The 25,490-nt window shown below is 42.3% G+C and overlaps 1 protein-coding gene across 1 annotated transcript in view; it reads left to right on the forward strand.

Annotated features, from left to right (window-relative positions):
- The window catches only part of LOC110503540 (glutamate receptor ionotropic, kainate 4-like), a 425,725-nt gene that overhangs the window by 206,791 nt on the left and 193,444 nt on the right, over positions 1-25,490 (forward strand). The window contains exon 3 of the mRNA XM_036961231.1: positions 5,113-5,246. Coding sequence (XP_036817126.1) covers positions 5,165-5,246 — 82 coding nt within the window. The 5' untranslated portion in view covers positions 5,113-5,164. The remainder of the gene's footprint in view (positions 1-5,112; positions 5,247-25,490) is intronic.

Below are 25,490 nucleotides of genomic sequence, written 5' to 3' on the forward strand. Positions count from 1 at the left end.
GTTATCTGTGCCACCAACAACTAGTATTCTAGTTTTGTTGTGTCAAGACAAGTCAGTCATTTTTTGTTGCTCTTTTCGCTGCCATTTCTGCTTCTGAGTTATTTTTCATTGTTTCTCACTTTTCTTCAGATGTAATGCATTAAAAAAAACATACAGTGGAACAGTTGCAGCCACTAAAAAAGTGGCTCCAAAAAAAGAATTGTACCATGCATTGCAGCAAATGTTTTGCCAATATCGTAGGGCAACCTAACTTTTAAAATACCGCAACTGTTATTCTATGTTGATGCTGTGTGACTCTCCCTTGCTGTCATGCTGGATCAATATGTAGTGGGCACTCTCTTATCAGACCTACAGTGCCTTGCGAAAGTATTCGCCCCCCTTGAACTTTGCGACCTTTTGCCACATTTCAGGCTTCAAACATAAAGATATAAAACTGTATTTTTTTGTGAAGAATTAACAACAAGTGGGACACAATCATGAAGTGGAACGACATTTATTGGATATTTCAAACTTTTTTAACAAATCAAAAACTGACAAATTGGGCGTGCAAAATTATTCAGCCCCCTTAAGTTAATACTTTGTAGCGCCACCTTTTGCTGCGATTACAACTGTAAGTCGCTTGGGGTATGTCTCTATCAGTTTTGCACATCGAGAGACTGACATTTTTCCCATTCCTCCTTGCAAAACAGCTCGAGCTCAGTGAGGTTGGATGGAGAGCATTTGTGAACAGCAGTTTTCAGTTCTTTCCACAGATTCTCGATTGGATTCAGGTCTGGACTTTGACTTGGCCATTCTAACACCTGGATATGTTAATTTTTGAACCATTCCATTGTAGATTTTGCTTTATGTTTTGGATCATTGTCTTGTTGGAAGACAAATCTCCGTCCCAGTCTCAGGTCTTTTGCAGACTCCATCAGGTTTTCTTGCAGAATGGTCCTGTATTTGGCTCCATCCATCTTCCCATCAATTTTAACCATCTTCCCTGTACCTGCTGAAGAAAAGCAGGCCCAAACCATGATGCTGCCACCACCATGTTTGACAGTGGGGATGGTGTGTTCAGCTGTGTTGCTTTTACGCCAAACATAACGTTTTGCATCGTCGCCAAAAAGTTCAATTTTGGTTTCATCTGACCAGAGCAAGTTCTTCCACATGTTTGGTGTGTCTCCCAGGTGGCTTGTGGCAAACTTTAAACGACACTTTTTATGGATATCTTTAAGAAATGGCTTTCTTCTTGCCACTCTTCCATAAAGGCCAGATTTGTGCAATATACGACTGATTGTTGTCCTATGGACAGAGTCTCCCACCTCAGCTGTAGATCTCTGCAGTTCATCCAGAGTGATCATGGGCCTCTTGGCTGCATCTCTGATCAGTCTTCTCCTTGTATGAGCTGAAAGTTTAGAGGGACGGCCAGGTCTTGGTAGATTTGCAGTGGTCTGATACTCCTTCCATTTCAATATTATCGCTTGCACAGTGCTCCTTGGGATGTTTAAAGCTTGGGAAATCTTTTTGTATCCAAATCCGGCTTTAAACTTCTTCACAACGGTATCTCGGACCTGCCTGGTGTGCTCCTTGTTCTTCATGATGCTCTCTGCGCTTTTAACGGACCTCTGAGACTATCACAGTGCAGGTGCATTTATACAGAGACTTGATTACACACAGGTGGATTGTATTTATCATCATTAGTCATTTAGGTCAACATTGGATCATTCAGAGATCCTCACTGAACTTCTGGAGAGAGTTTGCTGCACTGAAAGTAAAGGGGCTGAATAATTTTGCACGCCCAATTTTTCAGTTTTTGATTTGTTAAAAAAGTTTGAAATATCCAATAAATGTCGTTCCACTTCATGATTGTGTCCCACTTGTTGTTGATTCTTCACAAAAAAATACAGTTTTATATCTTTATGTTTGAAGCCTGAAATGTGGCAAAAGGTCGCAAAGTTCAAGGGGGCCGAATACTTTCGCAAGGCACTGTATATACCACACCAATTCATTGAGCAATGGTTGGCTGGCCCTGCTGTGACTGTGTCCTTTAATTTGTCTAGCAATGTTTGTCATATTGTATAAAGTAGTTGTTCTCAATGTTCTGTGGTTACTAAACCATCATCACATTTTGCTCTGCTTAAAGTACATCCTCAGGTGCAACTGATCATTAGGCCAATGTTCTCATTAGTCTTCCCAACTACTCCACGTGGCTAGGCCCAGGGGTACTAGTATCCCAGGCTGAGAACCAAGGGTCTCTAGTTTGGACTCAAACTCCTACAAATATTCAACTCAACACCACACGTCTCATCTGCATAGGAAGGAATCACACATGAAGATGCATATCCTCTCTAACACCGCAGTTCTTTTGGTTGCTAAATTGTAGATTCAACTCATGGCAGTTGTACAGTGGCATGCAAATAAACACAGTCTCCTTGAGATGTTTGATTGAACTGACAGTTGTAATGAGCACTTGGCGTGGATTCAGAGTGTGCTTCTGACATCCTGACACATCCATGACTGACAGCTTTGATATTTATGTTTGTAGTTATCCTTCTCCTGACAGCTATTTGCAAACATGGCGACCATCAAAACCATCAAAACGCTCTGATATTCGACATCAAGGCTTCTTCCTTATCTGCCTGTCAGATGTCAGGCTACTTTACCTCACAACAATATGACCAATACGTCGGGAAACCTGATCACCTTTGTCAAAAACCATGTCTCACCATTCAACACTTGAATCTTGACGTAAAAGGTTGGAGTCGATCATCTTGGAAGTCTCATCCGATAGACTATCACAGGTTCTGCATTCAGGGGTGAGCGATTTCTTCCCAGCTAGTCAGTCAGTAGGCCATTTACCACAATCAGTATCTGTGCGGAGACAGGGTCAATGGCTCCTGTATTTACAGCCGTTCGCAGACCCTGCCCTCTCCAAGCTGCATCCTCTTGATGTGTGTTGACTCCCCAGCTGATCTATTCATCTCCCAGGATTGAAACACAGGCAGTATTTCAGCATGCTTACTTACTGGTAGCCCAATCCCAGACACCACTGCCAGATCTGCTTAGAGATTTCATTGTAGCGTTGACACGACATGCAGCCGACGTTCCAGACTGAGAATGTTACTATTCAGCCTTCCGCCACAGAGAGAGATCAGCCGCTCATATAACTAACAGTCTGTCACCACTTCATTTGGTTCGGAGCCTTGTGCCCTATTAAATTAAACCGTCCCGCCACTTTTTAATTAGTTCACACACGTGTGTGTGGATCGGTGGATGTGTGTGAGGCACTAGTTATACCAGTTGGGTAGTCAAGTCGGCGCTAGCGGCTTGTTCTGAAACCGGTTTCATGTTGCAGTGTGATTAATTATGCACTGCAGATCTGTTATGATGATCATGCTGGGAGTTTCAGCTCCTTTTTTTAATCCCTTTCTCCTAGAGAATAATGACACTTCTTTAAGTGGAGTAAACAAAAAGGAACATTTCAACAAAACATGACATATTATGTCACCCCCCTATTGAGAATGTGCCTACAACACTTTTAATGGCCTGTCTGGGTTTTCGTGGCAGTACTCGACTCTTGGTAATCTAGCAACTGTTTCCTCATACGCCAATTACCGCAGCTGCACAATGAGACTTCAGGAGAGTTACCTTGTAGCGTCTTTCACATAGCCATATTGTGAGCAGCAAGTGACATGTGTCCCACTGTCACCGTATGGTTTGTTGCTCCAGGGGTTGTTCATATATGGATGTAAACACAAGACTTCCTCTCACCATCAGCAGAAGTTATCTGTTTGGGAAAAGAGCAGGTTTGTTTCCTTTCCACAGTGTGCACTAGACTAGAGAGACTTGTGTCATTCTCGTCGACAGCCCATTAATGTGGCCCGACTCCATCAACTGCTCCACGGCAACTCGCTGAGGCCCCCTCTCCTCTCATTCGCCTATTCAGCCGGGGCAGGCCGCTGTGCATGACCCATGACAAGCTACCCAAGTTGATTGGCCATAATTGCATTCAGGAAAATGTATTCAGCTTTGTGTGTTTTTTTTCTCTAATTGTTGTTTTCCTGCTGCGATCAAGGAAATACGGAGCATGTTCAGAGGGAGCCTGGCCTGTAATGAACTCTTGGGCTAAACGCTGTCTGGCTTACTGATGCGTCCTGATGTTTGACACATTGTTTTTCAAGACTTTACATAAGCTAACAGAGATCAGGGAACAATGGACAAGAGTCTAGGGTTGTGTCCCATAGTAGAGAATAGGATGCCATTTGGGACACCCTAGTAATACGGACATGCAACAAGGCCATATAAATAAATTGAATTAGCCTTGAAACTGGCTCATTGTATGATGATCATTTCTCTCCCCCTTCCCTACTCACTGGGGGACCTGCGTGACAGCTGTTATTTGCGTACAGTTTTTCCGGAAACCTCTTGAGAAAGTCCACCTTGAGAAATATGCTGGCAGGTGTGATGTTTCAAAACGAATACTCTCTATGTTAATCAGTAGACAAAGTGAGCAGTTAGTTGGTATCTTTGCCTGTTATCGTACTCAACCCCACATGCTGACGTACTACTTTAGGTGAAGGATGTGATATTCGGTCAGATCATAATGTCAACACACACCTGGTAAAGAATGGAGCCCTTGAGCTGCAGGTAATTTTGCCAATTGAATATATTGATGTCTGATGTGGCAATTGTATTTAATTTAATGTATTTATTTAATTTTGCACGCCCAATTTTTCAGTTTTTGATTTGTTAAAAAAGTTTGAAATATTCAATAAATGTCGTTCCACTTCATGATTGTGTCCCACTTGTTGTTGATTCTTCACAAAAAAATACAGTTTTATATCTTTATGTTTGAAGCCTGAAATGTGGCAAAAGGTCGCAAAGTTCAAGGGGGCCGAATACTTTCGCAAGGCACTGTATATGGTCAAACCAGAATGAATTTGGATCAGATATAGTTTGATTTCACACAAGAGTGACTATCATGTGGAACAGGTGCTAAGCTGATCCAGGATCAGAATCTGTGATCATGGGCAAAAACACAAGCTAATACATGTGTGCCTGTCTTCATGTTAACGTGTGTAGGATCCAGGCTTCTATATAATTCATACATCCATGTGTTATGTTCTCCAGGTGGCTGTGACAGGGGGACCCCCGGGGCAGGACCCATGAGGAGTCATAGAAGATGCTCGCAGCCTGGGCGCCTCTGCTCCTCTTAGCCATGTTGGTGAGATGTTCCTCCGCTGGGCCGCTCTCCTTCAGAATAGGTGAGTAGTCTGATCTCTGACCCTGCATGGCTGGAGGGCACAACTCACCTCTCCTCACTCCCTATTCAAAAGACGACATCACAAGAACTCCTCTATGTGTAATTCTAGGCCTGGCTGAGACTTGCTTTGACAGCTGATTGCTTCTTCATTGCATCTCAGCAGCACTTTGACCAGAGGTCGGTATCACTCCAATTGTACTGTAACAAGAAGAGGCGGTATTTTCTGAATGTTATATTCTGTCTGTTTCTGCCTGTCTGTTATTTCTAATGCAGCAGAAAGGTGCAGAGTACTTTCTTGTGTGCAATCGAGTACCTTAACCAAACGGCTAGATAATCAAATTTTCTGCTACCATTTCCCGAGCCGCAGTGAAAAAAAGAGTGTCAAAATGAGTCATGATATTATACTTTGCCGTAATTGAGTGTTAGCTGGGAAAACCAGTTACCAGAGTGCTTTGCGTTCTTATTTAGACACATTTTAGTGTATGGTGTTTACAGGCCCATACTTGTTTTCACACTGAGATGAGAGTGAGGAGAGAGGGAGGACAGGGGTCCTATTCTCATTACGTTAATTTGCCAATCCGTAGCCGGCTATCCGCCAGGCGTAGAGCTTGGTCTGGGGCAGCAGTGACCTAGACATCTCTCTCTTACAGCAGCAGAAGCCACCTCAACATGGGCTGATTTCTAACAGCAATCACTCTGACAGCAGGAGATGGACAGACAGACGGTGCTGCTGTTGGTAGAGTCCAAGTAGAGAGTTTCAAGAGATGGGGCTCTGTAGTTTGGCTCTGCCGACCGTGTTTATGAGAGAGTGTATTATTGACATGGCAGGGTACGGGAGCTGTGATCGAAATCATAGGCGTTGAGGCTAACAGCAGCATAACAGCAGTCTATATTTATTTCTACAGTAGCATATCTTTAAAAACATCATGTATATTGGGTAGCAAGCCGTGCAGGGATCAGAGAAAGGTCTGACACGGTGAATGTGCCTTGCCGATCAATTATTAACGCGCCCAATATGCTTGCAGCGGAACTTCTCAGTTTGCTTCAGCCATCTCCATGTGATCGTGATAGGGAACAACAAACACACAGCTCCCCAGCTAGCACATTTGGTTCCTTGGAAGTTGCGGAAACGTACGTTTTTGATTTCCCATTGGTTCTGGGAACGAAGTGAAAACTTTCCTGACCAGTAAGACGGAACGTTTTTAAACGTTCTGAGAACGGAAAGTGTAGATTATTTGGAGGCTTAAAACGTTTACTGAATCTTTTAAGACAGTTGAAGTCGGAAGTTTACATACACATTAGCCAAATACATTTAAACTCAGTTTTTCACAATTCCTGACATTTAATCCTAGTAAAAATTCCCTGTCTTTCATCACATTCCCAGTGGGTCAGACGTTTACATACACTCAATTAGTATTTGGTAGAATTGCCTTTAAATTGTTTAACTTGTGTCAAATGTTTCGGTTAGCCTTCCACAAGCTTTCCACAATAAGTTGGTCTTTAAAATGGTGTATAATACTTATATGTTTAAGGAATTTTAATTATTAGATTTCTGTTGTTTGAATTTGGCGCCTAGCACTTTCACTGGCCGGTTGTCATATCGATCCCGTTAGCGGGATTTCAGCCGTAAGAAGTTTTAAACAGCTTGGAAAATGTCATGGCTTTAGAAGCTTCTGATAGGATAATTGACATCATTTGAGTCAATTGGAGGTGTACCTGTGGATGTATTTCAAGGCCTACCTTCAAACTCAGTGCCTCTTTGCTTGACATCATGGAAAAATCAAAAGAAATCAGCCAAGAACTCAGAAGAAAATGTAGACCTCCACAAGTCTGCTTCATCCTTGGGAGCAATTTCCAAACGCCTGAGTGTACCACGTTTATCTGTACAAACAATAGTACGCAAGTATAAACACAATGGGACCACGCAGCCACCATACTGCTCAGGAAGGAGACGTGTTCTGTCTCCTAGAGATGAACGTACTTTGGTTGCAAAAAGTGCAAATCAATCCCAGAACAACAGCAGAGGACCTTGTGAAGATGCTGGAGGAAACGGGTACAAATGTATCTATATCCACAGTAAAGCGAGTCCTATATCGACATAACCTGAAAGGCCGCACAGCAAGGATGATTCCGCTGCTCCAAAACCACCATAAAAAAGCCAGATTACGGTTTGCAACTGCACATGGGGACAAAGATTGTACTTTTTGGAGAAATGTCCTCTGGTCTGATGAAACAAAAATAGAACTGTTTGGCCATAATAACCATCGTTATGTTTGGAGGAAAAAGGGGGAGGCTTGCAAGCCGAAGAACACCATCCTAACCGTAAAGCATGTAGGTGTCCATATCATGTTGTGGAGATGCTTTGCTGCAGGAGGGACTGGTGCACATCACAAAATAGATGGCACCATGAGGCAGGAAAATTAGGTGGATATATTGAAGCAACATCTCAAAAAATCAGTCAGGAAGTTAAAGCTTGGTTGCAAATGGGTCTTCCAAATGGACAATGACCCCAAGCATACTTCCAAAGTTGTGGCAAAATGGTTTAATGACAACAAAGTCAAGGTATTGGAGTGGCCATCACAATGTCTTGACCTCAATCTGAACTGAAAAAGCGTGTGTGAGCAAGGAGGCCTACAAACCTGATTCAGTTACACCAGCTCTGTCAGGAGGAATGGGCCAAAATTCACCCAACTTATTGTGGGAAGCTTGTGGAAGGCTACAAGTTACAAGTTAAACAATGTAATGGCAATGCTACCTAATACTAATTGAGTGTATGTACACTTCTGACCCACTGGGAATGTGATGAAAGAAATAATAGCTGAACTAAATAATTCTCTCAACTATTATTTTTACCCAGATTAAATGTCAGGAATTGTGAAAAACAGTTTAAATGTATTTGGCTGTGGTGTATGTAAACTTCCGACTTCAACTGTATTTTGGCTGGTGATATGGATGTGATACGGATTCCCACTTGCACTTTGAAAAGCAATGATGTCGTGTGAGTTGGGGTGGGCAGTCTGTTTGTTTTTCTATGTTGGTTTTTGTGTTCAGCCTAGTATGGTTCTCAATCAGAGACAGGTGTCGTTAGTTGTCTCTGATTGAGAATCATACTTAGGTAGCCTGGGTTTCACTGTTGGTTTGTGGGTAGCCTGGGTTTCACTGTTGGTTTGTTTGTTTCCGTGTGAGTGTTTGTCGCCACACAGTACTGTTTCGGTTTTCATCACATCGTTTATTGTTTTGTATTTCAGTGTTCAGTTTGTTTTTAAATAAATCGTCATGAACACTTAACACTTGGTCCGATCCTTACTCCTCTCCAGACAAAGAGGAAATCTGCCGTTACACATGGAAATAGTTGCCGTGTTTAGCTGTATACTGTATAGTCAGCTAACTAGTTGGTTGTTTTGTCTTGTTTCTACCAATGCGCACTTCCAGTAAAAAGCTTTAGAACACCTACTCATGCAAGGGTTTTTCTTTATTTTTACTTTTTTCTACATTGTAGAAATGTATTTCACATGAATTAACAGTTGTGCCTTCTTAAAAGTTCATTTGTGGAACTTCTGTCCTTAATGTGTTTGAGCCAATCAGTTGTGTTGTGACAAGATAGACCTATTTGGTAAAAGACCAAGTCCATATTTTAGCAAGAACAGCTCAAATAAGCAAAGAGAAACGACAGTTACTTTAAGACACGAAGGTCAGTCAATCCGGAAAATGTCAAGAACTTTGAAAGTTTCTTCAAGTGCAGTCGCAAAAACCATCGAGCGCTATGATGAAACTGGCTCTCGTGAGGACCACCACAGGAATGGAAGATCCAGGGTTACCTCTGCTGCAGAGGATAAGTTAATTAGAGTTACCAGCCTCAGAATTTGCAGCCCAAATAAATGCTTCAAAGTTCAAGTAACAGAAACATCTCAACATCAACTGTTCAGAGGAGACTGCATGAATCAGGCCTTCGGGGTCGTATTGCTGCAAAGAAACCACTACTAAAGGACACCAATAATAAGAAGAGACTTGCTTGAGCCAAGAAACACGAGCAATGAATCTTTGACAGGTGGAAATTTGTCCTTTGGTCTGGAGTCCTAATTTGAGATTTTTGGTTCCAACCGCCGTGTCTGTGTGAGACGCGGTGTGGATGAACGGATGATCTCCGCATGTGTATTTCCCACCGTAAAGAATGGAGGAGGTGGTGTGGGGATGCATTGCTGGTGACACTGTCTGTGATTTATTTAGATTTCAAGGTACACTTAACCAGCATGGCTACCACAGCATTCTGCAGTGATACGTCATCCCATCTGGTTTGGGCTTAGTGGGACTATCATTTGTTTTTCAACAGGACAATGACCCAACACACCTCCAGGCTGTGTAAGGGCTATTTTACCAATAAGGAGAGTGATGGAGTTCTGCATCAGATGACCTGGAAACCACAATTCCCTGAACTCAACCCAATTGAGATGGTTTGGGATGAGTCAGACCGCAGAGAATAGAAGCCAACAAGTGCTCAGCATATGTGGGAACTCCTTCAAGACGGTTGGAAAAGCATTCCAGGTGAAGCTGGTTGGGAGAATGCCAAGAGTGCACAAAGCTGTCATCAAGGCAAAGGCTATTTGAAGAATCTCAAATAAAATATGTTTTGATTTGTTTTACACTTTTTTGGTTACTGCACGTTTCCCTATGTGTTATTTCATAATTTTGATGTATTCACCATTATTCTACAATGTAGAAAATAGCAAAAAATAAAGAAAAACCCTTTAATGAGTAGGTGTTCTAAAACTTTTGACCAGTAGTGTAATTCATATGGAAATGGCCCAAGTTCCTTGTTATGGAGTAGGTAGCTAACTAGTTAGTCTATTAGTTGTGGTAAATATGGGCAGCGCTCACAAAGCATCAACCTCAGCTGTCACTTTCTCTAGCTAGCCACACAGACAACAAGCTAACTAGCCACCGAAATGAAGGCTAGAGTTATTTGTGTTTATCTGTTTGGCTTCGGTTATGGTTTGTCATCTTTGCTAGGTGAAAATATTCATAGGCTATACATTGCCTCGTTTTTCAATTATTTGACAGCTTAGCTGTCGAGTTAGGGTAGTAAATGCCCATGCAGTGGAGTTCATATGATGAGTTGGATATTTGTTTACATAGCCAGCTAACAAGTTGCTTGTTTTGTCCAGTTTCTACCGATGCAATTAATTTGGAAGCTGTCTCAGCCGCGTAAGTAATCAGCTAACATTTGGCGAACTAGTTAAAATGAAATCATAGTATATATACTCAGCAAAAAAAGAAACATCCCTTTTTCAGGACCCTGTCTTTCAAAGATAATTCGTAAAAATCCAAATAACTTCACAGATCTTCATTCTAAAGGGTTTAACCACGGTTTCCATGTTTGTTCATTGAACCATAAACAATTCATGAACATGCACCTGTGGAACGGTTGTTAAGAAATGTTAGGGCACTAAAGAGCCCTTTCTACTGACTCTGAAAAACACAAAAAGAAAGATGCCCAGGATCCCTTCTCATCTGCGTGAACGTGCCTTAGGCATGCTGCAAGGAGGCATGAGGACTGCAAATGTGGCCAGGGCAATACATTGCAATGTCCGTACTGTGAGACGCCTAAGACAGCCCTACAGGGAGGCAGGATGGACAGCTTATCATCCTTGCAGTGTCAGACCACGTGTAACAACACCTGCACAGGATCTGTACATCCGAACATCACAGCTGCAGGACAGGTACAGGATGGCAACAACAACTGCCCGAGTTACACCAGGAACGCACAATCCCTCCATCACTGCTCAGACTGTCCACAAATGGCTGAGAGAGGCTGGACTGAGGGCTTGTAGGCCTGTTGTAAAGGCAGGTCCTCACCAGACATCACCGCCAACAACGTCGCTTATGGGCACAAACTCACCGTCGCTGGACTAGACAGGACTGGCAAAAAGTGCTCTTCACTGACGAGTCGTGGTTTTGCCTCTCCAGGGGTGATGGTCGGATTCTCGTTTATCGTCGAAAGAATGAGCATTACACCGAGGCCTGTACTCTGGAGCGGGATCGATTTGGAGGTGGAGGGTCCTTCATGGTCTGGGGCGGTGTGTCACAGCATCGTCGAACTGAGCTTGTTGTCATTGCAGGCAATCTCAACGCTGTGCATTACAGGGAAGACATCCTCCTCCCTCATATGGTACCCTTCCTGCAGGCTCATCCTGGCATGACAATGCCACCAGCCATACTGCTCATTCTGTGCGGGATTTCCTGCAAGACAGGAATGTCAGTGTTTTGCCATGGCCAGCGAAGAGCCCAGATCTCAATCCCATTGAGCACGCCTGGGATCTGTTGGATCGGTGGGTGAGGGCTAGGGCCATTCCCCCCAGGAATGTCCGGGAACTTGCAGGTGCCTTGGTGGAAGAGTGGGGTAACACCTCACAGCAAGAACTGGCAAATCTGGTGCAGTCCACTTGGAGGAGATGCACTGCAGTACTTAATGCAGCTGGTGGCCACACCAGATACTGACTGCTACTTTTGATTTCGACCCCCTCTTTGTTCAGGGACACATTATTCAATTTCTGTTAGTCACATGTCTGTGGAACTTGTTCTGTTTATGTCTCAGTTGTTTAATCTTATTATGTTCATACAAATATTTACACATATTAAGTTTTCTGAAAATAAATGCAGTTGACAGTGGGAGGACGTTTATTTTTTTGAGGAATTTAGTATGTAGTAAATTCTCATTAAGTGTATAGTATACATTATGTTAGTATGGGAACACAGCTCTGGTCTGTACTTAATCTTATTGAGAGAGGTTACCTACATTTTGAAATAGTCTCTGAATAGTTGTTTGCTTTTTTTTACATTGGTACAGAAGTAAGAATCGTTATCAATCCAATAGCCTACAGTACTTTGTGTGGGTTTTGAAATACTTTCTGAATATGGTCATATTTTGAATATTTGTATTTATTCATATGTAAATAATATGGTACATTTTAAATGGTAATTTAGTCAAATGTACTATAATTTAAATACTCTAGGGTTCTTTGTCTTAATCGTTTTTTGATAGTTTCTTTACACAATGGAAGACTAAATGAGTGTTATTCCTATTCAAATCAAATCAAATTTATTTATATAGCCCTTAGTACATCAGCTGATATCTCAAAGTGCTGTACAGAAACCCAGCCTAAAACCCCAAACAGCAAGCAATGCAGGTGTAGAAGCACGGTGGCTAGGAAAAACTCCCTAGAAAGGCCAAAACCTAGGAAGAAACCTAGAGAGGAACCAGGATATGTGGGGTGGCCAGTCCTCTTCTGGCTGTGCCGGGTGGAGATTATAACAGAACATGGCCAAGATGTTCAAATGTTCATAAATGACCAGCATGGTTGAATAATAATAAGGCAGAACAGTTGAAACTGGAGCAACAGCACGGCCAGGTGGACTGGGGACAGCAAGGAGTCATCATGTCAGGTAGTCCTGGGGCATGGTCCTAGGGCTCACGTTCTCCGAAAGAGAGAAAGAGAGAATTAGAGAGAGCACACTTAAATTCACACAGGACACCGAATAGGACAGGAGAAGTACTCCAGATATAACAAACTGACTCTAGCCCCCCGACACATAAACTACTGCAGCATAAATACTGGAGGCTGAGACAGGAGGGGTCAGGAGACACTGTGGCCCCATCCGAGGACACCCCCGGACAGGGCCAAACAGGAAGGATATATCCCCACCCACTCTCTAAATGTTCTGAGAAAATGACATTATATAGAATCATGAGGAAACTTGTGAAAAACGTTATGCTAAAGTACTGAAATTCCCACAGAAGAGCGTTCTTAACATTCTGAGAACATGACTTTAAATAGAACCACGGGAAAACCTGTAGGAAACGTTATGCTGAAGTACTGAAATGACCACCTAAGGAACATAAGGTTCTTAGAATGTTATGTGCTTGCTGTGTAACCTGCACCATTTCCAGGACATTGTGGGAAGGTTGTATGCAAATTAACTATATGACAACCACATTTTCACCAAGCTCAAAGAAACATATGGTTCTTAGAACGTTATGTGGTAGCTGGGTCCCAATTCCAGAATTCTGTTGGATAATTAGTGAATGCTGTATTATACCTCCTCCTCTGTTTTCTCCTACCCTCCCACCTTCCCTCCCTCCGCCACCTCACATCTCTCTACAAAGGCACCTCTAAAGCGGAGCTAATGTTTATTCCCATCTTGTTTTAGTTGATAGTTAATTAGGCGGTCGGGCCTCTGTTTTCCCCCCTCTCTGATTTCAGGCGGCGGGAGCTAGACGGCGTTGAAGCTTGTCAGTGGCACGCCGCGGAGCCGGCATTAGCGTCGGGGCTGTTATTTCACTCCTGTATGTCTTTTCCTGCCGCCCGCCGCCTCACTCCAGGAGGTGATATTTAACTCCGCTAGGCCCCTCGAGTCCTGCCTGGCTGCCAGAATGTCACTGTTGGGCCTTCATACATAATGAATACATGATAACAGGCCTAAATAGCATCGCTACGCTAGCATCACACCCCACTGTCAGCCAATAGTTTGGGAGGGGAGAACAGGTGAAATGAGGAGACTGTCACGACTCCTACCGAAGGTGGCTCCCCTTCCTGTTCGGGTGGTGCTCGGCGGTCGTCGTCACCGGCCTACTAGCTTCCACTGATCCCTTTTTTCCCTTTTCTGTTTATTGGTTTCACCTGTGTTTAGTTTAGGCTGATTGGTTGGGCTTTATTTACCAGCCGGTCCGCCTGTTGGTTGTGTGGGATTATTTTCGATGTACATTTCGACTGTATGTCACGGTTGTCAGTGTTTTTGGGGTTTTGCTGGACTGTTTAAGTCCCCCGTGTTTGGGGCATTTGTTGTGGTTGGCGTCTGTTCACCGTTGTGGTGCATTAAAGTGGGCGCTACCCTGAACTCTCTGCTTCCTGCGCCTGACTTCTTCCCCACTACACCCCGGGCGTTACAGAGACAAGGATGTTGTCTTTGGTTGAGTCTTAATTCTCCACCCTTGCACACTCCTCGTCATGGACTTTAGTAAAAAGCATGTGATTGGTGTAAGCATTGGCTGGAGTGAGTTTCCACCATTGTTAAATCCATCCATGTACACTTTGGGAGAAGGGTGGAGAATCGGGAAGCAGGACATGCCTCTTTTTGTTTGGCAGATTGATTATAGATTTGTAGAATACAGTATGGTCAGATGATTGAGATGACATGATTGAGACTGGTGTGGTATTTCATTTACCTAGGAGGCACTTGAAAAAACTAAATACATATTTCTGATTTTACAGCTGCACCATCGAGAGTAGAGGTCGACCGATTATGATTTTTCAACGCCAATGCTGATTATTGGACGACCAAAAAAAGCCGATACCGATTGATCGGCCAATTAAAAAAACATATATATATATATATATATATACACAGTGCCTTGCGAAAGTATTCGGCCCCCTTGAACTTTGTGACCTTTTGCCACATTTCAGGCTTCAAACATAAAGATATAAAACTGTATTTTTTTGTGAAGAATCAACAACAAGTGGGACACAATCATGAAGTGGAACGACATTTATTGGATATTTCAAACTTTTTTAACAAATCAAAAACTGAAAAGTTGGACGTGCAAAATTATTCAGCCCCCTTAAGTTAATACTTTGTAGCGCCACCTTTTGCTGCGATTACAGCTGTAAGTCGCTTGGGGTATGTCTCTATCAGTTTTGCACATCGAGACACAGAAATTTTTTCCCATTCCTCCTTGCAAAACAGCTCGAGCTCAGTGAGGTTGGATGGAGAGCATTTGTGAACAGCAGTTTTCAGTTCTTTCCACAGATTCTCGATTGGATTCAGGTCTGGACTTTGACTTGGCCATTCTAACACCTGGATATGTTTATTTTTGAACCATTCCATTGTAGATTTTGCTTTATGTTTTGGATCATTGTCTTGTTGGAAAACAAATCTCCGTCCCAGTCTCAGGTCTTTTGCAGACTCCATCAGGTTCTTCCAGAATGGTCCTGTATTTGGCTCCATCCATCTTCCCATCAATTTTAACCATCTTCCCTGTCCCTGCTGAAGAAAAGCAGGCCCAAACCATGATGCTGCCACCACCATGTTTGACAGTGGGGATGGTGTGTTCAGCTGTGTTGCTTTTACGCCAAACATAACGTTTTGCATTGTTGCCAAAAAGTTCAATTTTGGTTTCATCTGACCAGAGCACCTTCTTCCACATGTTTGGTGTGTCTCCCAGGTGGCTTGTGGCAAACTGTAAACGACACTTTTTAGGGATATCTTTAAGAAATGGCTTTCTTCTTGCCACTCTTCCATAAAGGCCAGATTTGTGCAATATACGACTGATTGTTGTCCTATGGACAGAGTCTCCCACCTCAGCTGTAGATCTCTGCAGTTCATCCAGAGTGATCATGGGCCTCTTGGCTGCATCTCTGATCAGTCTTCTCCTTGTATGAGCTGAAAGTTTAGAGGGACGGCCAGGTCTTGGTAGATTTGCAGTGGTCTGATACTCCTTCCATTTCAATATTATCGCTTGCACAGTGCTCCTTGGGATGTTTAAAGCTTGGGAAATCTTTTTGTATCCAAATCCGGCTTTAAACTTCTTCACAACAGTATCTCGGACCTGCCTGGCGTGTTCCTTGTTCTTCATGATGCTCTCTGCGCTTTTAACGGACCTCTGAGACTATCACAGTGCAGGTGCATTTATACGGAGACTTGATTACACACAGGTGGATTGTATTTATCATCATTAGTCATTTAGGTCAACATTGGATCATTCAGAGATCCTCACTGAACTTCTGGAGAGAGTTTGCTGCACTGAAAGTAAAGGGGCTGAATAATTTTGCACGCCCAATTTTTCAGTTTTTGATTTGTTAAAAAAGTTTGAAATATCCAATAAATGTCGTTCCACTTCATGATTGTGTCCCACTTGTTGTTGATTCTTCACAAAAAATACAGTTTTATATCTTTATGTTTGAAGCCTGAAATGTGGCAAAAGGTCGCAAAGTTCAAGGGGGCCGAATACTACGAATAATACGAATACGTTTAATTTCCTTGCTCAGAGCATGAGAACATATGAAAGCTGATGGTTCCTTTTAACGAGTCTTCAATATTCCCAGGTAAGAAGTTTTAGGTTGTAGTTATTATAGGAATTATAGGACTATTTCTCTCTATACCATTTGTATTTCATATACCTTTGACTATTGGATGTTCTTATAGGCACTTTAGTATTGTCAGTGTAACAGTATAGCTTCCGTCCCTCTCCTCGCCATTACCTTGGCTCGAACCAGGAACACATCGACAACAGCCACCCTCGAAGCGTCGTTACCCATTGCTCCACAAAAGCAGCGGCCCTTGCAGAGCAAGGGGAATAACTACTTCAAGGTCTCAGAGCGAGTGACGTCACCGATTGAAACGCTATTAGCGTGCACCCCGCTAACTAGCTAGCAATTTCACATAGTTTACACCAGGCTAATCTCAGGAGTTGATAGGCTTGAAATCATAAACAGCTCAGTGCTTGAAGCACAGCGAAGAGCTGCTGGCAAACGCACGAAAGTGCTGTTTGAATGAATGCTTACGAGCCGGTTGCTACCTACCACCGCTCAGTCAGACTGCTCTATCAAATATCAAATCATAGACTTAATTATAACATAATAACACACAGAAATACGAGCCTTAGGTCATTAATATGGTCAAATCCGAAAACTATAATTTTGAAAACAAAACATTTATTCTTTCAGTGAAATACAGAACCGTTCAGTATTTTATCTAACGGGTGGCATCCCTAAGTCTAAATATTGCTGTTACATTGCACAACCTTCAAAGTTATGTCATAATTATGTACAATTCTGGCAAATTAATTACGGTCTTCGTTAGGAATAAATGGTCTTCACACAGTTCACAACGAGCCAGGCGGCCCAAACTGCTGCATATACCCTGACTCTGCTTGCACGGAACGCAAGAGAAGTGACACAATTTCCCTAGTTAAAAGAAATTCATGTTAGCAGGCAATATTAACTAAATATGCAGGTTTAAAAATATATACTTGTCTATTGATTTTAAAGAAAGGCATTGATGTTTATGGTTAGGTACACATTGGTGCAACAACAGTGCTTTTTTTCGCGAATGTGCTTGTTAAATCATCACCTGTTTGGCGAAGTGGGCTGTGATTCGATGAGAAATTAACAGGCACCGCATCGATTATATGTAACGCAGGACAAGTTAGATAAACTAGTAATATCATCATCCATGTGTAGTTAACTGGTGATTATGTTAAGATTGATTGTTTTTTATCAGATAAGTTTAATGCTAGCGAGCAACTTAACTTGGCCTCTTGCTGCACTCGCTTAACAGGTAGTCAGCCTGCCACACAGTCTCCTCGTGGAGTGCGATGTAATCGGCCACAATCGGTGTCCAAAAATGCTGATTACGGATTGTTATGAAAACTTGAAATCGGCCCTAATTAAATCAGCCATTCCGATTAATCGGTCGACCTCTAATCGAGAGCATGACTGGTTGCATCACCGGCTGGTATGGCATCTGCTTGGTATCCGACCGGAAGGCGCTACAGAGTGTAGTGCATACGGCCCAGTACATCACTGGGACCATGCCTACTTCTATCCAGGACCTCTATACCAAGCGGTGTCAAAGGAAGGCCCTAAAAATGGTCAAATACTCCAGCCACCCCGTCATAGACTGTTCTCTCTGCTACCACACAGCAAGTGGTACCGGAGCGCCAAGTCTAGGTCCAAAAGGCTCCTTAACAGCTTCTATCCCCAAGCCATAAGACTACTAAACAGTTAATCAAATGGCTACTTGGACTATTTGTATTGACCCTCTTTTTTACGCTGCTGCTACTCGCTGTTTATTATCTATGCGATGTGACTTTACCCCTAGCTACATGTACATACCTCATTTACCTCTACTAACCTGTACCTCCACACATTGACTCGGTACCAGTACCCCCTGTATATGGCTTCGTTTTTGTTATGTTATTGTGTTGACTTTTTTTCCAGACTTTATTTAATTACATTTTTTATTTAAAAAAATTGCTAATATTTTCGTACTTAAAAAAAAAACTGCTTGTAAGTAAGCATGTCACACCCTGGTCAAAGTATTTTGTGTTTATCTTTATTTATTTGGTCAGGCCAGGGTGTGGCATGGGTTTTTGTATGTGGTGTGTTTGTATGGGGATTGTAGCTAGTGGGGTGTTCTAGCTAAGTCTATGGCTGTCTGAAGTGGTTCTCAATCAGAGGCAGGTGTTTATCGTTGTCTCTGATTGGGAACCATATTTAGGCAGCCATATTCTTTGAGTTTGTCGTGGGTGATTGTCCTTAGTGTCATGATGTCATTGTTCTGTGTTAGGTTACACAAGTATAGGCTGTTTCGGTTTTCGTTAAGTTTATTGTTTTGATAGTGTTTGTGTTTAGTGTGTTACTTCATTAAACATGGATTGCAATAGACACGCCGCATTTTGGTCCGACTCTCCTTCTCATCAAGAAAACCGTTACAAAGCATTTCACAGTAAGGTATACACCAGTTTTTATTTCAGCTCATGTGACAAATTAAATTAGATTTTGAAAAAGCGAGTGCAGTACTATTTCAGTTTATAATTTTCACAGTTAAGAACAAAATGTATTTGTTACCTCATACTGCCCCTAATGTTTACCTACAGCAATATTATTCAGCAACACAATGAGTAAACACTACAGAAAATGTTTATTTATTAATATAATTTTTATGATTATTTTCTCTCTACTGAGGGAGGGAGGCCAAACTTGAAATATACAGTACCAGTAAAAAGTTTGGACACACCAACTCAAATTAGGGTTTTTCTGTATTTGTACCATTTTCTACATTGTAGAATAATAGTGTTAAACAAATCGTGTTAAACAAATCTAAATATATTTTATATTTGAGATGCTTCAAAGTTGCCTCCCTTTGCTTTGATTACAGCTTTTCACACTCTTGGCATTCTCTCAACCAGCTTAATGATGTATTCACCTGGAATCCATTTCAATTAACAGGTGCGCCTTGTTAAAAGTTAATTTGTGGAATTTCTTTCCTTCTTAATGCACTTCAGCCAATCAGTTGTGTTGAGACAAGGTAGGGGTGGTATACAGAAAATAGCCCTATTTTGTAAAAGTCAATTTTATGGCAAGAATACAAGAACAGCTCAAATAAGCAAAGAGAAATGACAGTCCATCATTACTTTAAGACACAAAGGTCAGTTAATCCGGAAAATGTCAAGAACTTTGAAAGCTTCTTCAAGTGCAGTCACAAAAACCACAATGCGCTATGATGAAACTGGTTCTCATGAGGACCGCCACAGGAAAGGAAGACCCAGAGTTACCTCTGCTGCAGAGGATAAGTTCATTAGTTACCAGCCTCAGAAATTTCAGCCCAAATAAATGCTTCACAGAGTTTAAGTAACAGACACATCTCAACATCAACTGTTCATTGGAGACTGCGTGAATCAGGCCTTCATGATTAAATTGCTGCAAAGAAACCACTACTAAAGGACATCAATAATAAGAAGAGACTTGCTTGGGCCAAGAAACAAGAGCAATGGACATTAGACCGGTGGAAATCTGTCCTTTGGTCGGATGAGTTCAAATTTGAGATTTTTGGTTCCAACCACCGTGTCTTTGTCAGACGCAGAGTAAGTGAACAGATGTTCTCCACATGTCTTGTTCCCACCGTGAAGCATGGAGGAGGAGGTGTGACGGTGTGGGGGTTCTGTCTATGATTTATTTAGAATTCATGGCTACCACATTTGTTGTTCAACAGGACAATGACCAAACACACCTCCAAACACACCTCCAGGCTGTGTAAGGGCTATTTGACCAAGGAGGAGAGTGATTGAGGGCTGCATCAGATGACCAGGCCGCCATAATCACCCGACCTCAACCCAATTGAGGTGGTTTGGATGAGTTGGACCACAGAGTGAAGGAAAAGCAGCCAACAAGTGCTCGGCATATGTGGGTTCCAGGTGAAGCTGGTTAAGAGAATGCCAAGAGTGTGCAATGCTGTCCTCAAGGCAAAGGGTGGCTACTTTGAAGAATCTCAAATCTCAAATATATTTTGATGTAACACTTTTTTTGGTTACTACATGATTCTATATGTGTTATTTAATAGTTTTGATGTCTTCACTATTATTCTAAAATGTAGAAAAACGCTGGAATGAATAGGTGTGTCCAAACTCGGACTAGTACTGAATGCATCAAGTTACCACACACGCATGAGCGCACACACAATCACACACGCACCTGTTGACACCAACATGAGCACACAAACACAGTGCACGCACACTCAAGCGCGCGCACACACACACACCTCCCTGCAGTGTTTATTAGAGATCTCTCCCCAGTTAAAGGACTCAGTGCAGCATGAATGACAGATGACCCTCTTCCTGCTTATTCTCCCCCTAATGGATGCGTACAGGCAGAGACTCACTCATCAGCGCCTCATATCAATTTGCCCACGCTGCAGCGGTGTCACACCACATGTAGACGCTCCGTGGGGAACTAGCTAGATCTAACCGGTGTAAAGACGAACTCTAGAGGCGGCTCCCTGCTTTAATGTGAACAAAAGTGTTGTGCAGCAGTGGCGGCCAAGCAGACGCATGTGTTTTATATCATGGCAGGCGACATTAGCCGACATGATCTCATTTCAAAATATGCACAGGTAGCGGTTGTGACAGAGGGGGGAATTTGTGGCTGTTCGAGAGGATGGGATGTACTGTAGTCAGCCTGCAGGGAGTAGTGCCAGGTAGACTCACCCAGAGAGGAGGAGGAGAGAAGAAAGGAGGGAGGAGAGGAGAGGAATACTCTAGTAGCAACTCCAGCCCTTGGCCATGAGAACAAAGACAACAGTTTATTGCTTTGATAAATCATGTTGGTGCTGATGTTTCACTGCTGGCGATACCCCTCAGGGTTCTGATCTGGTTAAAAATGAATGATCTTGATTATTAGGCCTGTATCACTATAGGTGGGTATCAATATACTGATTCACAGATGGAAATTATACATATGTATCATGCTAACATCCCTGTATCGATACATATCGTGTACCATTCAACAAATTAATTCAATAAAGTTCTCAATAAATTGTACCTTCACTCATCAATAAATCATAATGCACTATGTACATTTGAGCATCACTAATCTGCAGTACAATGTTTTAGCTCCTAGTGGATCAAAGGGCCTTTGCAGTGCTTCTTCCTAGAAATCTAGCCTGGTCCCAGATCTGTCTGGGCTGTCTGCAAAGACCATGGCAGTTGACAAGACGACACAAACAGACCTGTAACTAGGCTAAGCAAAATCTTGTTCTTATAACCTTTTCATGACATCATTCCATGTGGCTCTTATTGTCTTTATATCCCGTGTTTACACTTCTATTGGTCAATTTTTATTGGGTCCTGTCCAGTAATAACTTATATTAGATGTTTAATAGCACACGGTCAATCAGTCCAACCACAGAATCCCACATTAACTTCATTTTAGGTCTCAATCTCAATGGTTTTTAGACTATTTAAATCAATTGTTCATGGCCTTGGTAAGAGTATGCGTTTGGGTGCCTACCAAAAATTAAGGTCCACATTTTTTTTTGTGGTTTAGTTAAATAGTCATAAAATCGATGACAACCATAATAGTGCTATTTGTAGTATTTTTAACTATATGAAGCTGATGAATGGCAGAACTGTGACATACAGTGTATTCGGAAAGTATTCAGACCCCTTCCCTTTTTCCACATTTTGTTACGTTACAGCCTTATTCTAAAATTGATTAAAATAAAAACATTTCCTCATCAATACCCCATAATGACAAAGCGAAACTAGAAATTTTGGCAATTTTTTTTACAAATAATACACATACCTTACATCAGTATTCAGACCCTTTGCTATGAGACTCGAAATTGAGCTCTGGTGCATCCTGTTTCCATACATCATCCTTGAGATGTTTCTACAACTTGATTGGAGTCCACCTGTGGAAAATTCAATCGATTGGACATGATTTCGAAAGGCACACACCTGTCTATCTAAGGTCCCACAGATGTCGGAGCAAAAACCACGCCGTGAGGTCGAAGGAATTGTCCGTAGGGCTCCGAGACAGGATTGGAAGAAGTTTTAAATGGAAGAAGTTTGGAACCATGAAGACAAACTAAGAAATCGGGGGAAAAGGGACTTGGTCAGGGAGGTGACCAAGAACCCAATGGTCACTCTGACAGAGTTCTAGAGTTCCTCTGTGGAGATGGGAGAACCTTCCAGAAGGACAACCATCTCTGCAGCACTCCACCAATCAGTAAAAGGCACATGACAGGCCGCTTGGAGTTTGCCAAAAGGCACGTAAAGACTCTCAGACCATGATTCTCTGGCCTGATGATCCAAGATTGAGCTCTTTGGCCTGAATGCCAAGCACCATGTCTGGTGGAAACCTGGCACCATCCCTACAGTGAAGCATGGTGGTGGCAGCATCATGCTGTGGGGATGTTTTTTAGCGGCAGGGACTGGGAGACAAGTCAAGATCGAGGCAAAGTACAGAGAGCTCCTTGATGAAGACCTGCTCCAGAGCGCTCAGGACCTCAGACTAGGGCGAAGGTTCACCATACAACAGAACAACGACCCTAAGAACACAGAAAAGACAACGCAGGAGTGGCTTTGGGACAAGCCTCTGAATGTCCTTGAGTGGCCCAGCCAGAACCTGAACTTGAACCCGATCGAACATCTCTGGAGAGACCTGCAAATAGCTGTGCATCAACGCTCCCCATCCAATCTAATAGAGCTTGAGAGGATCTGCAGAGAAGAAGGGGAGAAATGTCCTAAATATAGGTGTGCCAAGCTTGTAGCGTCATACCCAAGAAGACCCAAGGCTGTAATTGCTGCCAAAGGTGCTTCAGCAAAGTACTGAGTAAAGGGTCTGAATACTTATGTAAATAAAAAATGTAAGTTAATTATTTTCATAACTTAATCAAACTCGTTTTTGCTTGGTCATTATGGGGTATTGAGTGTAGATTGAGGGGGAAAAAACAATTTAGGCTATAACATAACATTTGGAAAAAGTCGAGGGGTCTGAAAACTTTCGGAATGCACTGTATCCTTGGACAATGAAAATAAAAGCCTCATTGTCTGAATGTGGATTGGATAGAAAGTCATCTGGATAAAAAAGGGGAAGACATATTCTATGTCATGAAATATGGCTTTTAACAAACCAGTTAGGGTTGTTGATGTGTCATTGTCAGGGCATGCTGGATATGTTTCACATTATATCCATGAGCCATATAATCAAGCCATGCGAAAACCTGACAGAGGACCTGCTCTCTTGAAATATGGAAACGGAAAAGAGGTGAAGCTCTGGTGATAAGTGGAACAGAGGGATATGACAGCCGTTCACAAATAAGCCAAGCAGACCGTTTGTCATTAACACGTTCCATTACGGATGTGTCTAAACGAACAATCCATTTCACCCTGTTCCCCTCGCACACACTTGACAGCTTTTCACATTGTTCTGCCCCTCTGAATTTTATTTCTCCAAGGTGAACATCAAAGCGGAGTGACCTAGCTGCTTCCTATATCTGTCACATCTTTTTTTTTTTTTCGTGCAGAGGTCCCCCGCATATGAATGACTTGGTGGCGTGTTGTAGACATCCATTCTCATGTTGTTAAGGGGAGCAAGGTCGGACATAAATAGTGTCACACTATACACTTCAAGTAAAAAGTTATCGGGCGGTCCGATTGAGGAAGGAAAAAAAAGAAGTTATTTTGATACTTTCACTCCTCAAGATCAGTAATAGTTGTCATGGAAAATGAGAGGTCAGGGGCAGACTGGGATAACAAAAATATCTGCCCTAAAGAAGCACTTTAGCCACACCAGCCCACATCATCATGAGCACCCAGCTCTTGACATAAACTGTTGCGCCTACTACCACACCTGATTCAATGGCACTTAAATCTTTTGTCTTTTCCATTCACCCACCTAATGGCACACATACACAATACATTTCTAAATTGTCTTAAGCTTTAAAAATCCTTCTTTAACCTATCTCGTCCCCTTCATCTATACTGATTGAAGTGGATTTAACAGGTGACATCAATAAGGGATCATAGCTTTCACCTGGATTCACCTGGTCAGTCTGTCATGGAAAGAGCAGGTGTTAATGTTTTGTTTTCACATTGTATATTCTTAAACATCCTGTGTTATGTCCTTATTATTTTACCAGGTACTGTTGTTATGTCTACCAATTGCATGCCCATCTTTTTGTGAGAAATTAGACTGGTCATTCATATATTTTTTATTAAGAAATTAGGCATGAGAACCTGGGGATTATTGTGTGTTAACTCCAGACTAAGAGCTGTTCTAAAGCATGATGCGAAGCCAAATAATCCCCGGGTTCAAGGGCCTTATTACTTTTCTAAAACGGTTATCGACATTTAAAAAAATAAAGGATTAATGACATGTTTTCATTAGCTTTATTTTAATGAGTAATCATTTTTTTCTTCCACCAGACGATATAGTCTGGGAAAAGGCAGTTGTTGGTTGTGAGGTTCAGAAGTTGCTAACCAAACAGCATGGGCGTTAATTTGTTTTGGGATGTTTTGACCCAGTCATTCATTCGGTTCATTCCATGTTGCTATGCCAAACAAATCATTGGCATGTAGCTCGATGGTTAGCTATTAAATGTTCAATGATGAGAGATAAAAACTTCAATAAATTGGCCTCCCGGATGGCACAGTGGTCTAAGGCTGTGCCACCAGAGACTCTGGGTTCGAGCCCAGGCCCTGTCGCAGCCGGCCGCGACCGGGAAGTCCATGGGGCGACGCACAATTGGCCTAGCGTCGCCTGGGTTACATCCCACACATTGGTGCGGTTGGCTTCCGGGTTGGATGCGCGCTGTGTTAAGAAGCAGTGCGGCTTGGTTGGGTTGTGTTTCGGAGGACGCACGACTCTCGACCTTCGTCTCGCCCGAGCCCGTACGGGAGTTGTAGTGATGAGACAAGACAGTAACTACTAACAATTGGATACCATGAAAAAGGGGGTAAAAAAATAAATATAAAAAAACTTAAATAAATAACGATTTATTAAATAATGTATAAATTGGCAAAAAAACTGCTAAAGGTCAAGTCAATAATATAGTAATGGAGGATAGCAAGACTAATGTTACTTATCCTCTGCTAGCTAGCCAATTAAAAGGCAAGCAATCACATCAAGAAGCTGAAATGACAGCAAACTATGTGCATTTTAGCTTGTTTAACCTTTGTTTCTATTTACAT

This window comes from Oncorhynchus mykiss, chromosome 24, assembly GCF_013265735.2.
Source record: "Oncorhynchus mykiss isolate Arlee chromosome 24, USDA_OmykA_1.1, whole genome shotgun sequence".
NCBI lineage: Eukaryota > Metazoa > Chordata > Actinopteri > Salmoniformes > Salmonidae > Oncorhynchus > Oncorhynchus mykiss.